At 38.4% G+C, this 16,156-nt stretch overlaps 1 protein-coding gene across 1 annotated transcript in view; it reads left to right on the plus strand.

Moving 5' to 3' along the window:
- BLTP3A (bridge-like lipid transfer protein family member 3A) overlaps positions 1-16,156 on the plus strand; it is a 91,609-nt gene that overhangs the window by 25,812 nt on the left and 49,641 nt on the right. The window contains exons 2-4 of the mRNA XM_064284845.1: positions 11,508-11,670; positions 11,772-11,810; positions 12,509-12,600. Of these exons, the coding sequence (XP_064140915.1) occupies positions 11,508-11,670; positions 11,772-11,810; positions 12,509-12,600 (294 nt within the window). The remainder of the gene's footprint in view (positions 1-11,507; positions 11,671-11,771; positions 11,811-12,508; positions 12,601-16,156) is intronic.

The raw sequence follows: 16,156 nt of genomic DNA on the forward strand, positions 1-16,156 counted from the left end.
TAAAGATTGGAAGGGGAAAAGTAAAAATTCACAGATTTCATAGACAATCTTCAGGATTCTACAAAACAACTGCTAGAACTAATAACTGAATTTTGTAAGGCTGCAGGATTCAAAGTTGGTATTAAAAAAATCGCTTTTAAGAAATTCTGTCTTCTACAGAAAGGGTCGAATAAACCAGAGACTCCAACAGCCTGAGATTGGAAGAACTAGATGGTGCCCAGCTACCACCAATAACTGCCCTGATGGGAAACATAACAGAGAATCCCCGATGGAGCAGGAGAAAAGTGGATTGCAGAACTCCAATTCTGGTAAAAAGACCAGACTTAACGGTCTGACCGAGACTGGAGGGACTCCAGAGGATATGGCCCCTGGACTCTCTGTTAGTCCAAAACTAAAACCATTCCCGAAACTCACCCTTCAAACAAAGATTAGACTGGACTATAAAACATGAAATGATTCTGGTGAGGAGTGTGCTTTTTAGCTCAAGTAGACACATGAGACTAAGTGGGCAGCTCCTGTCCGGAGGTGAGACAAGTGGGCAGAGGGGGACAGGAGCTAGTTGAATGGACACAGGAAATACAAGGTGGAGAGGAGGAGTGTGCTGTCACATTACGGGAGAGCAACTAGGGTCACATAACAATGCGTATATAAGTTTTTGTATGAGAATCCAACTTGAATTGTAAACTTTTACTTAAAGCACAATAATAGTAATAATAAAATTCTGTCTTCTAGCAGCAAACAGTTAAAAAATTATGTGTCAAAACCCATAAAATATACAGAAATAAATTTTAAGAGGAGATGTATATTGGAAACTACAAAACATCGCTGGAAGAAAACCTAAATAAATATATTATACCTTGAATATATATAACATTCAAGGATAAGCTGAATGAAATTGAGCTGTAGATTAAACACAATTCCTGTCAATTTCAGCAGGTACTCCCCCCTTTTAACAGAAATTGGCAGACTGACATAAATATGTGGAAATGCAAAGTACCTATGGTTGTCAAAATAATCTTGAAAATGAACAAAATTGGATAATTTTTACTATCCGCCTTAAAGACTTAAAGGTACAGTAATTAAGACAGTGTGGTATCAGAATTGTTGTTAGTTGCCATTGAATTGATTCTGACTCATGGTGACTTCATGTGTGTAAGAGTAGAACTGTGCTGCATAGGGTTTTCAAGGCTGTGACCTCAAGCAGATCACCAGGCCTGTCTTCCACGGCACCTCTGGGTAGGTTCAAACTGCCAACTTTTTGTCTAGTAGTCAAATACTTAACTGTTTGCACTACCCAAGGACTCTGGTATTGGCATAAGTATAGGTAAATAGATAAATTGGCCAAAATGGAGTTCAGGAATGAGCCACTGTATATAAACTGCACCTCAAATAACACATCACCACCACCACCCAGTATTGTAAACAACAAACGAAATCTATAAGGAAAAGAGACTTTTTTCCCTAAGGAAGACATATATCTGTGCAGAAGTTTTGAGAATAAATCCTGTTAGAGTATACCTCTAAGAATGAATGACATATTCTATCAGATTATCTGGGCCGGAATAATGTTACCTACTTCAGTGATTAAGATTTTTTTTTGGATAATGCAGGGGATCCTGCTTTCCAAACCAAGTGCTTCAGAGTTGTGTTATATCTTTGCCTAAAGATAAACAGGTGGTGTGACTCAGCAGGGAAAATATTTAGATGTAGATTTGGGTAGGAAGCTTAGAAGCCAAGGCCTGGGCTTTGATCACCTCAGTAGGAAAAAAACTAGTGAATGAAGGAAGTATATCTGTGGATGTTTTTTTACTTCTCCGATGAAGGCTCAATTTCTGTGGGACCTGAAGCCAATTGATAATTATTGATCCTATTTTTAACAATAAAAGTACTGACAGAGGCGAGATAGTGTGAGAGTTGAAGGAATGCTGGGCTGAGCCCCATTTCTGCCGTATTCTTAGTCCCACCTTTATCAGTTCCTAGCTTTGACCCTTGGGCTTTTTTTTTTTTTTTTTTCTGTCCATTCATTTTCTCATTTGCAAATCATTGATGTGGATCAAATGATTATTTAAGATCCCTTCTAGCTCTGAAATTCTGTGAATCTGCAAATCGAAGAATTCTTACTTCCCAACATTGTGGTACACTTTCACAAAAATGTCTTGAGAGCCTTTCTCTGCCATCTCTTTGGCAGATTGCAGTCCTCTGGCAGACATGAAGCTTGATCAGAATCTGTTTTTCCAACTTGATTCCATCTTAGCTTCCACACTGAGTAACAGTTAACAGATGGCCAGAAAATGTTTTCCCACATACGTGAAGTGGAATAAATAGCAGGCTGCCATTAGCCTTTTTAGCCACCTTGGGCTGTGAGTGATATCATCCTTGACTAGGAGAACAAATGGTGAATAAAGTTTGTGCCAGGGACGGTGGGGGATAGAAAGAGAAATGTGGTTCTTCTCAAGAATTCAATACCCAGTTGCCACATGGGAATTTAAGACTGGCTAAAAAAAAAAAAAAAAAAAAATTTTTTTTTTTTTTAATTGAATATAAGTTGGAATAGTTCAAGACATTGCTGCCATTTAACCAAGTTGTATGCCATTATGGACTGTTGCTCCCTGTTTATTTGATGAGGTAGCCGAAATTTGGTCCTCTTGTGTAATTCTCAGAGCAGTGGTTTCCTTGGCTGAGCAAACCTCTACAAACTTCCCTCAGCCACCCACACCCCCACCAGCCCCTTTTCACCTATTCTCTGTTATCATTGTAAAATGCAGACAAAATCAGTTGCATAACTCTTTTTTTTAAATTTTGATTGTGCTCTAAGTGAAATTTTACAAATCAAGTTAGTCTCACACACAAAAACTTATATACACCTTGCTACAAACTCCCAATTGCTGTTCCCTAATGAGACAGCCTGCTCCCTCCCTCCACTTTATCTTTTCGTAACCATTCGGCCAGCCTCTGACCCCCTCTGCCCTCTCATCTCCCCTCTAGACAGGAGCTGCCCACATAGTCTCATGTGTCTACTTGATCCAAAAAGCTCACTCCTCACCAGTATCATTTTCTATCCCATAGTCCAGTCCAATCCCTGTATGAAGAGTTGGCTTAGGGAATGGTTCCTGTCTTGGGCTATACTTGAGATGTTTTTAAGATTCTTAGTTCAATATCTGGTACAAAGTAAGATGTAATTATTGTAACTGTCATTATCAATGGCAGTTTGGCTTTGCTAGTCCAGGTTAGAGGATGAGGCTTTTTCCCCACTTGTGGTGTACAAAATAAATTGTTTTTAAAGTGACATTTTCTCAGTTGATCAGAGGACATTGATCTGGTCCAGCCTATAGGTCAAAAAGACACATGCAATTATTTTAAGCTGTTGTGTCATCTGAACTACCTCCATACTATGCGGTGGCCTAGATGAAGCTGTTAAGTGGAGCTATAAATAGAGTTAGATTTTGCATGGAACGCGATGTAAAAATTAGACATATGGTACCTATTTAATATACTCAGTCTGAGAATGTCAGTGCTAATAAGCAGTATAACTTATTCTTGACTGTGTTTATGTTTCATTTTATCCAAAGTATGTTCCTCATTTTTCAGAGAGGTCATCAGTTTCTTTTCTTAAAAGTGACTTTCTGTTGTCAGGAAAAACTGCTTATCTTAGTAGTTCTCAGCCTTTTGTCCTCACCCCTGCGTATAGAGGGATCTGTACAGCACGCTCTCTGACCATGGCTCAGTCCTATAATGATTCTCATCTCGGGTGGGGAGGTGTGGTCCCATCAGAATCTGTGGGGAGGTAGGGAGGAGATATATAGTTCTAGCCTTTAAAACTAATTTTATGTCTGTTTAAAAATTCTTATCTTTAAGACTCATACTTTTGAAGGATGCCTCACACCAATTTCTGAGCTGATTTGGCTTCCCTGACACCTAAGTGTAGGAGGTTGGCTGGTTTGGGCAGAAGGAAATCATTGTAGTCTTTTTTTAAATACATAAGGGACTTGAAAAAGAAAGCCTGCCTGTACCTCGTGATTAAAAATCATGTTGAGTTCTGTTTTCTGCTTTATTTCCTTCCATTAAAACTTTGTTTCCTCAGAGTTCTTTAGGGGCATACCGCATCTTCCTTTGCTTATAGTTGTTTTTTTTTTTTTTTTTAGTAGAAATGTTTAAGATATGCTTTCTTTCCTACACATCAATAAAGAACAATAATGAATCTGTGAAACATTTCATAACGTGGAGGAATCTGGAAGGATTATGCTGGGTAAAATCAGTCAGTTGGAAAAGGACAAATATTGTATGAGACCACTTTTATAAAAACTCAAGAAATAGTTTAAATTCGGAAGAAAATATTCTTTGATGATTACAAGGATGGGGAGGGAGGGAGAGAGAGGGGTATTCACTAATTAGAGAGTAAAAAAAAAATGTAGAGAAGAACTATTTTAGGTGAAGGGAAAGATAACACACAATACAGGAGAGGTGAGCACAACTCGACTAAACCAAAAGCAAAGAAGTTTCCTGAATAAACTGAATGCTTTGAAGGCCAGAGTAGCAGGGGCGGGGGCCTGGGGACCATGGTTTCAGGGGACATCTAAGTCAATTGGTATGATAAAATCTATTAAGAAAACATTCTGCGTCCCACTTTGGTGAGTGGTGTCGGGGTCTTAAACACTAGCAAGATGCATCAATTGGTCTCAGCACACCTGGAGCAAAGGAGAATGAAGAACACCAAAGACACAAGGTAATTATGAGCCCAAGAGACAGAAAAAGCCACATAAACCAGAGACTGCATCAGCCTGAGACCAGAAGAACTAGATGGTGCCCGGCTACAACCGATGACTGCATTGACAGGGAACACAACAGAAAATCCCTGATGGAGCAGGAGAGCAGTGGGACGCAGACCTCAAGTTCTAGTAAAAAGACCAGATTTAATGGTCTAACTGAGACTAGAAGGACCCCAGAGGTCATGGTCCCCAGACCTTCTGTAAGCCTGAGACTGGTACCATTCCCAAAGCCAACTCTTCAGACAGGGATTGGACTGGAATATAAGATAGAAAATGATACTGATGAGGAGTGAGCTTCTTGGCTCAAGTAGACACATGAGACTATGTGGGCAGCTCCTGTCTGGAGGAGAGATGAGAAGGCCAAGAGGGACAGAAGCTGGCTGAGTGGACGTGGGGAACACAGGGTGGAGAGAAGGAGTGTGCTGTCCCATTAGGGGGAGAGCAAGTAGGAGTACAGAGCAAGGTGTATATAATTTTTGTATGAGAGACTGACTTGATTTGTAAACTTTCACTTAAAGCACAATTAAAAAAAAAAAAGCTTTCTTTCTCTTTTACACCCTAGCCTTGTTTCCTTGCAGGTAGCCATCCTCTTTTTTTCTGTGGCAAGTTAGTTTTGAGAGAGTAGGAACCATTATAGAAAGAAAGCTTGTGCTTTTGGTTCAGTGAATAAAGTGCCACGTTGGTCCATATTCAGTAAACTGTAATTAAAAAAAAGTTTTTTTTTTAACTGAATTAAAATCAGTAAAGATAGGTACCAGGGTCTGGGATTTTACTTTATCCTACTTACAAACTAATAATTATCTTACTACTGTTTTCATGAATAATAGCAGAGTACATGAGACTCCTGGATCAGAGACAAAGAATCTTATTACGGCCCAGCAAGCAAAATGATACCATGTTTGCATCAGTTCTCCTTGCCCACCAAGTCCCGTGAGAGTGATGTGAATGAGCCCAGATGGATGTCTGCACATGTGTTACAGGAGAAGAACATTGGGCTTGGGGGATCCATTGCTTTTATAGTAAGCAGTGAGCAAGCCTGCCTTTGTCCTGGTGTGAGACTTCATCCCTCAAGTTACTCATTGCAGACACAATCCTGAGAAAAGACCTGGCTAAGGAGTGATCAGGGCCTTGCATTCTTGGCATACCCAGCAAGACATGTAGGAGCGTGAGAGACCTATGGAGGAGTAGCTCTCCCAACTGTAAGTACCTATAATAGGTAATTGGTAGAAATCTTAGGAAAACTTATTATGAAATATTTGCCTTACAGAAAGGTATAAAAACAAACCTACTGTTATCAAGTCAGTTATGACTCATAGCAACCCTATGGGAGAGAGTAGAATTGCCCCATAGGGTTTCCAAGGAGTGGCTGGTGGATTCGAACTGCTGACCTTTTGGTTAGCAGCCAGGCTCTTAACCACTGTACCACTGGGGCTCTGAACGGTATAAAAAAACAAACCAAACCCAGTGCCGTTGAGTTGATTCCGACTCATAGCGACCCTATAGGACAGAGTAGAACTGCCCCCATAGAGTTTCCAAGGAGCGCCTGGTGGATTTGAACTGCCCACCCTTTGGTTAGTAGCCGTAGCACTTAATCACTACGCCACGAGGGTTTCCCTGAAAGGTATAGAGAGTAATAAACGGTTGTATTGTCACCTCCCAATATGAAAAATAGGCAGTATCCATACAGTTGAAAGGTTGAAAGGTTAAAAGCTTGGCTGTCAACCAGAAGGTCAGCAGTTTCATCTAAGACACTACACTGGTGTCATCCCATCTGGAGCAAGGGATAATGAAGAAAACCAAAGACACAAGAGGAAAGATTAGTCCAAAGAACGAATGGACCACAACTACTACAGCCTCCACCAGACTGAGTCCAGCACAACTAGATGGTACCGGGCAGCCATCACTGATTGCTCTGACAGGGATCACAGTAGAGGGTCCCAGACAGAGCTAGAGGAAAATGTAGAACAAAATTCTAACTCACAGAAAAAGACCAGACTTACTGGTCTGACAAAGACTGGAGAAACCCCGAGAGTATGGCCCTCGGACGCCCTTTTAGCTCAGCAATGAAGTCACTTCTGAGGTTCACTCTTCAGCCAAAGATTAGACAGACCCATAAAACAATACGAGACTAAAGAGGCACACCAGCCCGGGGCAAGGACTGGAAGGCCAAAGGGGACAGGGAAACCGGTAACGGGGGACCCAGGGTTGAGAAGAGAGAGTGTTGCCATGTCATGGGGTTGGTATCCAGTGGTCACAAAATGGTATGTGTACTAATGGTATAGTGAGAAGTTAGTTTGTTCTGTAAATCTTCATCTAAAGTACAATAATAATAAAGAAAAAAATTCCTCCATCTGAAAACAAACAAGCAAAAGGTCAGCAGTTTAAATCTACCAGTCTCTCTTTGGAAACCCTATGGGGCAGTTCTACTCTGTCCTATAAGGGTCGCTGAGAGCTGGAATCGCGGCTTTGAGGGCAATGGGTTTCGGTATACAGTTGAAGCCCACTTTCTGGTTACACCCTCCTCTCCCCTAAGGAGTAAGTGTTTTCCTGAATCTGTTGTTAACACACTGGTACATTCTATGTATCCCTAAACATCATATAATGTAGTTTATTTTCCTCTTGTAAATATTTTACTTTATTTGGTTTATTTAATTCTAGTTGTCTTCTTACCTTTCTTCCTTTTTTTTTTTCTTCCCTCTTTTTGCTAATTCTTCCATATCCTTTTTCCTTCTTTCCTTTTTAAAAACTTTTATTACAGAAAATTTCCAACACATGCAAAGGTAGAAAGAAAAGTATAACGAACCTCCATGTTTTTAATCTTTCAGTTTCCACAATTACCAGTTTATGGTTAATCTTTTATAATGTATTACCTCCTTCCTACTTCCTTCTCTCCTCTCCTGGATTATTCTGAAACAAATCTCAAATATTATATAATTACATCTGTAAATATTTCAGAATGTATCTCTGCAGAGTGGTTTTCGGTTTGTGCTCTCTGTACCAGCAGCTTCAGCATAACCTGGGAACTTGTTAGAAATGCAAATTATCAGGCTCCCCTGGAGATCCTAATGAGTCAGACATGCTGGGATCGGTACACAGCAATCTGGTTTTTCTTTTGGGTTGTTGTTGTTTTTTAATTGTGGTGAAATATATATAACAAAATTTACCATTTTTAAGTGTATAATTCAGTGGCATTAGTTACAGCCATAATGTTGTACAACCATCACCACTATTTCCAAAAGTTTTTCATCAGCCCAAGTAACAACTTTGAACCCACTGATCAGCAACTCCCCATCCCCTCTTCTCCCAGCCTCTGGTAACCCCTAGTCTACTTTCTGTCTTTACAAACTTGCCTATTTTAGATTTTCCATGTAAGTGGAATCAGAGTATTTGCCCTTTTGTATCTGGCTTATTTCACTCAGCATAATGTCTTCAAGTTTCATCTGTATTGTGGCATGTAGCAGAACTTCATTCTTCTTTTATGGCTGAATAACACTCTTGTATGGATGCACCCTATTTTGTTTATCCTTTATCTGCTGACGGACCCTTGGATTGTTTTCACCTGTTGGCTATGGTGAATAGTGCTTCGATGAACGTTGGTGTACAAGTATCTGGGTCCCACTTTCAGCTCTCTCATCACAAGGCACATAATGTCTAGGTTTTGTGCTCTTCTCAAGTTAGCAGCCATTTATACTCGATACGGAAAGCCGTTAATTCACAGGGACTTGCAAAATGGTTTTATGCTAATTTTATCAATTAGTTTTCATTTATTAACTGGAGTAATTTTATAAGAAGATACCTCCCTTAATTTACAGTTTGTCACCACCTAGTTATATGGAAAGGCAGGCTAAACACTTGGGTTTTTTTTTTTTTTTAAGACAGTTTTCAAGATAATAAAGTTAATAACTTTCATTCTCAGAAAATGACCAGTTAATTTTTTTAACATCGCTATGAACTCAAGGATTTAGAGAGATAGATTTGAATCCATTGCAATTCTTATCCTTATTGAAGTTTTATCTTTCCTTTCTTTGGCCAGTTGGGCCTCTTCAAGTTAGTTCCTGTGTTCTTTTGGCAAGAGCCTAGTAGTCTTGGATAGCTTTCTTGCTATCTAATATGACAAGATGTTTCAGGTTCATCTTGTGTATTTCCTATTCCAGATTTGAAATTAGTAATTTCTCCAAGAAGTCCCGTTTTCTGTTTATGGGAAGTGACATTTCAAGATCACAACCTGGGTGCTAGGGATGTTCATTGCTACTGGATCGATCAGTTTCTTGTTATTTTCAGTGTACAGAATGAAGGTGGATATATAGGATGGAGAAAGAGAGAAAGGTGAGGGAAGGCCTTTTGAGTTTATACTGATATTTCCAGTTCAAATTTAGGACTACAGGGTTTTTACCTGACTCTTGTAGATTATATTTTACCAAGAATCCTGGTTCTTAAGGACACAGGGGATGATAGTGTTACAAAATCCCATTCTTACTCAGTTTATTCCACATTACACATACAACAATCGCAGAATAGAATCATAATATCTAATAATACTCTTACCAATTATATTGAAAATTGTTTTAAAAAATTATTTTTTGGTGTACGCTATCCCATTCTTCCCCCATTTTTTTTTTTAATGGTAGCACTATAGCTGCATTGTCAGATAGACATTACACATTATAATCTCACCTTTTGAACCCTCATTTGGTTTTATAACTAGAAGTAATTATATATTTAATCCTCACTATCAGTTCTTACATTGATATCTCTCTAGTTATTTTTTGTTGGCTGAAGCGTGTCCTCTAGCAGAGTCCTTAGGAACAATAATCCCTGTGTTCTTGTGTATTGATTACTGTTTGTATGAGCCTTTTATGTTTGAAGGTTGTTTTGCTGAATACAAACTCCTTGGCTTGAATTTTTTTTTTCCTTTGAGTATCTTACATATGTTACTCAATTTTCTCCTGGCATAAAGTGTTGCTGCCAAAAAGTTTGTCAATTAAAAAAAAAAAATATATATATATATATCTCACATGTTCTTTTTGCTGAGATGTCCAAGGAATTTTTTTTTTCTTCGAAGTTCATTAATTTTACTAGAAAATGACTTGATTTTGGTTGCTTTGGATTGGCATTCTTGGGCACATGATGCAGTTTTTCAAAATCAAGTTTCATATCCATTTTATTTTAGAAAAATCTTCAGTTATGGTTTTTAGTATTCTACTGCTTTGCTCTGGTGTGCTTCTTCAGGGATTGTTATTGTCTATTTGTGGAACTTCTTTGCCCATCCTGAAGCTTTTGTCATTTTATCTCTAATTCTTTTAGAATTAAAGATTTTTTTTTTCTCGTTTCACCTTCCCTTGATCTTAAGGCATTAATTTGGTAGCACTTGCATTATGCTCCTTCTACTTTAGTCTTCATTTATATGATTTTTTCCCCCTCTTGTTTCTAATTCTTGATTACTATCATCTCATTTTTGAGCTTTTCTAGTTTTGATTTGGGTTGTTCTTTTATGTCTTGTATCACCTTAAATTTTGTAGTTGTTTTAAAATACTACTTTATGGTTTTACGTGTATCTGTATGTGTAGCTTTTGAGCATGTCTCTCCGGCGTGCCATGTGGTTTGACTGTACGCTTGTGATCTGCTCCGAATTCTCTCTTTTATCATAGTAGCTTTTCTGTTGCTCAATTTATATGTGAATTTAATTTCCTCAACTTTGAAAGGAGGCTTGCTTCAGGTAACTGTTCTAAGTTCATAGGCACCCTCTTCTGTTGTTTGAAGTAGTGTTAAAAAATATGCAATGGCTTGCTTTCTGAGACAGCCTGATCTGTTCCTCTTTCCTGCTTTTATTTGACCTGTCTCTTTTCTTCATTTCTGTCATCCTTACCTTGTTCAATTTTGATTCCATTTCCACCAATTCCTTCTTGATCTGGGGGCCTTGGAAGATCAGTTTTGTGAGTTTATAGAGCTACTTTAGGCCTTCCTGGGGACCCACTGGAGCCCTGGGAACCCTTTGGAGCCCTTAACAGTGGTTAAGAGCTCGGCTGCTAACCAAAAGGTCGGCAGTTCGAATCCACCAGCCACTCCTTGGGAATCCTTTGGGGGGAGTTCTGCTCTGCCCTATAGGGCCGCCGTGAGTTGGATTCGACTCAGCAACTGGTGTTTTTGGTCGGGGACCCTTTGTAGTGGACAAAGCACCTCCCAGTTTCAGTTGCTGTTCTCAAAATGGCCCACTTTCCTTTTCATTTAATACCTGTTGTCTATTTTGAGGTTCTTCTGCTTTCAGATTTGTCATATGTCCTGTTGCTTCCCTCTGTGTGTGTTCTGCACAGCCACTTACTTATAGTACTCAAGTCTTGCAGCTGTTGTTTTTCCCCCACCTGCTTGTATATATGGGCGTTTATGAGGATACTTTATCTTCTAATTTTGTTTTAAATGGTATCCATGGTTTTTTGTTTTGTTTTGCTATCTAGTTACTCTCTTTTTATGTGGAGATTTGGTAATATCCAAAGGCTATGCTGCACTGCTATGATCATTTCCTTGAATCCCCATTGTAGGTGTTTGAGCAGGGCAATGACACAATCATAACAAGTAGGGCGATGGGTCTGCCTAACATCTTACATGATGTAGGCGCAGTGTGGTCTTCGTCCATATTTGTTCTCTAACTTTCTCTTTTCTCCAAATTCAGAAGTGTTATTGGCTATCATGTCCGTTTACCATATTCCCATAGAAATAATAGCTTCTTATCATCACTCTCTCCAGGTTCACTAAGAATCTTTCCCCGGACAAAATCAACTTGAGCACCCTGAAAGGGGAGGGTCAGCTGACCAACCTGGAGCTGGATGAAGAGGTTTTACAGAATGTGCTGGAGCTGCCCACCTGGTTGGCCATCACTCGTGTCTACTGCAACAGGGCCTCCATCCGGGTGAGAATGGGGATCAGAGTGCTGCTTCTCCCTTCAGTGAGTAGGTTTGCCTTCTTGAGGGTCAATTCCCACAGCCCTGATTCTTTGCTTTCCTCTTTCAGATCCAGTGGACAAAGTTGAAGACGCATCCAATTTGCTTGGTAATGACTTTTCTTGATTACGACTAATCAAATGGGGATGGCTGGGGTAGACTTGTAAAAGACCTAAGAGAAGATGGGGAGGTTGTCCTTTTAGGGAGTAGTGGGTGCTTCTGTCTGGCTCTGTGGGCTTCTCTTTGACACAGAGTGGCTATTAATTGAACTTATTCTGGAATTCCTATGTAAGGTAGTATAGGAGTTAGCACCAAATTACAAGACCCAGGATTCCTGAGTTTTTTTTTTTTTTTTAAAAGAAGTTTTGCTACCCAGGTGCTTAGATTTACCTATTTTCCTTTGGAATCCTTTGAGAGGAAAAATCAGAAGTTTAGTTCATGTTGACTATTGGGTGATTATCAGCTTTAAAGCCCTTCAGATTTTACCCTCAAGTCCGGATTCCTCAGGAACAGAATTAATCCCTATAATTTGGATTTGTGTTTTACCTTTCTGTGTGATATAACCCCATGTTTGTCACGAGGCTCTACTGCTAATGGAAGTAGAAGGAGAAAAATGAGGCCCTTCTTTGCATTTTAGTTTGTTCATTCATTCATTCAGCAGACATCTATTGTCTGCCCACTGTGGGCCCAGCACTTAACTAGGCACTACAGCACACAGATGAGCAAGACACAGTCAGTACTGTCTTCCTTTGTGCTGCTGTGTGGGTTTTTATGCAGATGCTTAGCTCTCCAACGCTTTTATTTCAGTGTCTGGATAAGGTAGAGGTGGAGATGAAGACTTGTGAGGAGCCTCGGCCCCCCAATGGGCAGTCACCCATTGCCCTCGCTTCAGGACAGAGGTTAGTTACTTTAGACTCTGTTATTTCCAACTTATTAACTTTTAATTAAGTTTAATAATTTAATTATTTTTAATTAAAGAAAACTTTTTATTATGGAAATTTTGAAACATAACACTAGGGAGAATAGTATCATCAACCCCCATGTACCGAAGGTCTGACTTCAGCAGTTATCAACATTTTGCCATTCTTTTTTCATCTGTCCCTGGCCCTGCCACTTTTTGTGTGTGTGTGCTGTAATTGAAGGGAAATGCCAGACACTATATAATTCCAGCTATAAATACTTCCATACCATGTGTCTTTAATAGACAGGGACACACACACACACACACACACACACACACACACTACTATTATTATACTCGGTAGTGTTAACAAGAATCCCTAAATATCATCTAACACCTATATCATATTTGACATTTCCAAATTGTCTTCAAAACATTTTTTACAGTACACTGTGGATTGAATGATAATACTTTAAGGCTTTTTAATTTAAATAATTCTCCTTTCACCATTTGAAAAATACACACCATCTATTCTTTGTAGAAACTAGGTCATTTTTTTCCTAAAGAATTTCCTACATTTTGTATTTTGGCTGATTGTATCCTCAAGGTATCATTTTAAATATTTCTCTTTAATTTGGTAAAGCCATTACCATCGATTTGATTCGGACTCATAGCAACCCTATAGGACAGAGTAGAACTGCCCCACAGGGTTTCCAAGGCGCAGCTGGTGGATTTGAACTGATGACCTTTTGGTTGTAGCCAAGCTCTTAACCACTGTGCCACCGGGGCTCCTTTTATCTGGTAGTTAGATGTAAAGACTTGATCTGATTTAGGTTGTTTCCTTCCTCCCTCCCTCCCTCCTTTCTTCCTTCTGTCTCTCCCCTCCTTCCTGCTTTTCTTTGTAAGAATACTTTGAAAACAGTGCCATGTGTTTCCAACTGTAATGAATTGGGAGGCACATAGTATCTCTCTGGTTAAGATTAGTCAGTGGATTTAGGTGATGTTGGTCTGATTTAGCCATTATAATAAGTTCCTCATTTACCTTTTGCCTGATGCTTTAAGTACCATTAGTGATATTTACCTAGATCTGTTATTTCACTGTGGGATGCAAAATAGGGGTTTTCTCATTGTTTCCTTCCTATTGCATTTACTAGTATAATCTTCTATAAAAGAAGAACTTTCTTTCACCAAATAACTATTTGGATGCCCTAAAATATAATTTGTACAGGAATGGCAACAGAAACCCTGGGCTCTTTACCTTTATTAAATTTAAGAATTATGAATTGACACCCTAGCAATCTCTAAAGAGATTTATTTTTTTTGGGTGGGAGAGGTAAGTGGGAGGGAAGCTCATCATTTTGAATCCATGGATTTTTTTTTTTTCACAGCTTTATTAAGGTATAATGAACATAAAATAAACTGCATGTATGTAAAGTATACAATTTGTTGAGTTTGACATATGCATAAATGCATAAAACTATCAGCACAATCAAGATAATGTATATATCCATTGCCCCCAAAAGCTTTCTTGTGCTCCTTTGTTATCCCTTCCTCTCTCCTTCCCCTTCCCGCTTCTCCCCATCCCCAGGTAATCACTGCTTTGTTTTCTGTCGCTATAAATTAATTTGCATTTTCTAGAATTTTTATAAATAAGTAATATAGTATGTACTCTTTTGGCCTGGCTTCTTTCATTCAGCATAATTACTATGAGATTCATCCGTGTTGTTAAGAATGTTACTAAATAGTTCCTTTTATTGCTGAGTAGTGTTCTGTTATATGGAAATACCACAATTTGTTTATCTGTCACCTGTTCATGGGCATTTGGGTTGTTTCCAGTTTTTGGGCTATTCTGAATAATGCTGCTAAGAACGTTGATAGACAAGTTTTTGTGTGGTCGTGTGCTTTTATTTCCCTTGGGTGGATACCTAGGAATGGAATGACTAGGTGGTATGGTAGATAAGAATTAAAATTTTTAAGACATTGTTATATTGTTTTCCGGAGTGGTTTACCATTTTACATCCTTTTTACATTTTATATTTTTTACATCCTACATTTGCATTTACTTTTAAAATGTTTATTGTATGTGATGCTTTACAGTCATTATTCTTTTTGATATTCAGATGTCCCATCTTTGCCCAGTGAGAGCCTTTTCAAGTGGATTCCTGTGTCCTTTGGACAAGATCCCAGTAATCTTCCTTGCTTTAGGACAGAACAAGATGTTCCATGCTTTTCTTTATACGTTGTTACTGCAGACCTGGAGTCAGACATTTCTCCAAGGAACCCTGATTCTGTTTAGTGGGAAATGCTATTTAGAGACTACAGTCTGGGCAAAATTGTGTTCATTAAGTTGTCACTGCTTTAAGGCGTTTTCAGTGTTCAGTGCTAAGAAAAAGGTATTATTTTAGAACGAGAAAAGTAAGTCATGATATTTCTCAATTCAAATGAAAGAAAATACAGTTTTGAGTTAACTTTATTCAGTGTTTCTGCTTTTTTATCATATGCTGAATTTTCATTCATAACAACAACATAATAAATGATTTACTTTTTTGGTTGTTTCAAAAAATAAGACGAGTATTACAACTGTCAGTAAGAACACCGAATACAGTAGGTGTGTGTGTATGTTTTAACCTAATGCTATATCCCCATAAAGGTGTATGGCGAAAATACTATGGGTTAAATTCACTTGAGATCAGTTGGGCACCAATTTGAAATACAGAAAGGTTCATTTGTTCCTTTCTCTCTCTCTTTTTTTTTTAATAAATGAACTATTTTTTAGAGCCCTTTTAGGTGTTTAAATTTGTTTTTCTTTTTTTATTGTACTTTAGGTGAAGGTTTACAGAGCAAATTAGTTTCTCATGAAACAATTAATACACGTATTGTTTTGTGACATTGGTTGCCAACCCTACAACGTGTTAACACTCTCCCCTTCTCAGCCTTGGGTTCCCTTTTACCAGCTTTCCTGTCCCCTCCTGCCTTCTCATCTTTGCCTCTGGGCTGGTGTGCCCGTTTAGTCTTGTTTTGCTTATGGGCCTGTCTAATCTTTGGCTGAAGGGTGAACCTCAGGAGTGACTTCAATACTGAGTTAAATCGTTTTTAAAAATTGATTTCTAAACTATATAAAATTATGTAGTTCCAAAGTTAAAATTTGATATAAAATACATTATTTTATGTATGTATCTTTGTGTTGCTCCCACAGTCTTTCTTACACGAAGTGTAGCGTACCATAACCACATTTTCCATGTTTTTTTAAAATTTAAAAGTATTTCATGTATATTAGCCTATAGAAGTATATAGAGATGTTCCGTATTCTTTTTCACAGTTGGAGTGCTCTTATTTTACGGATGCACCATAGTTTATTTAAACCAGTTCTCTATTGATGGACATTTGAGTTGTTTCCAGGTTTTTTTTGCTCTTATAATTTACTGTGCAGCAATGAAAGCCTTGTTCATAACTCATTTAGTATTTTGCCAGCATATTCTTTTAAAACAGCTTTATTGAGATAAAATTAATATGTCATAAAATTCATCCATTTAAAATGTACAATTCATTGATTT

Source organism: Loxodonta africana, chromosome 1 (assembly GCF_030014295.1).
Source record: "Loxodonta africana isolate mLoxAfr1 chromosome 1, mLoxAfr1.hap2, whole genome shotgun sequence".
Classification (NCBI taxonomy): domain Eukaryota; kingdom Metazoa; phylum Chordata; class Mammalia; order Proboscidea; family Elephantidae; genus Loxodonta; species Loxodonta africana.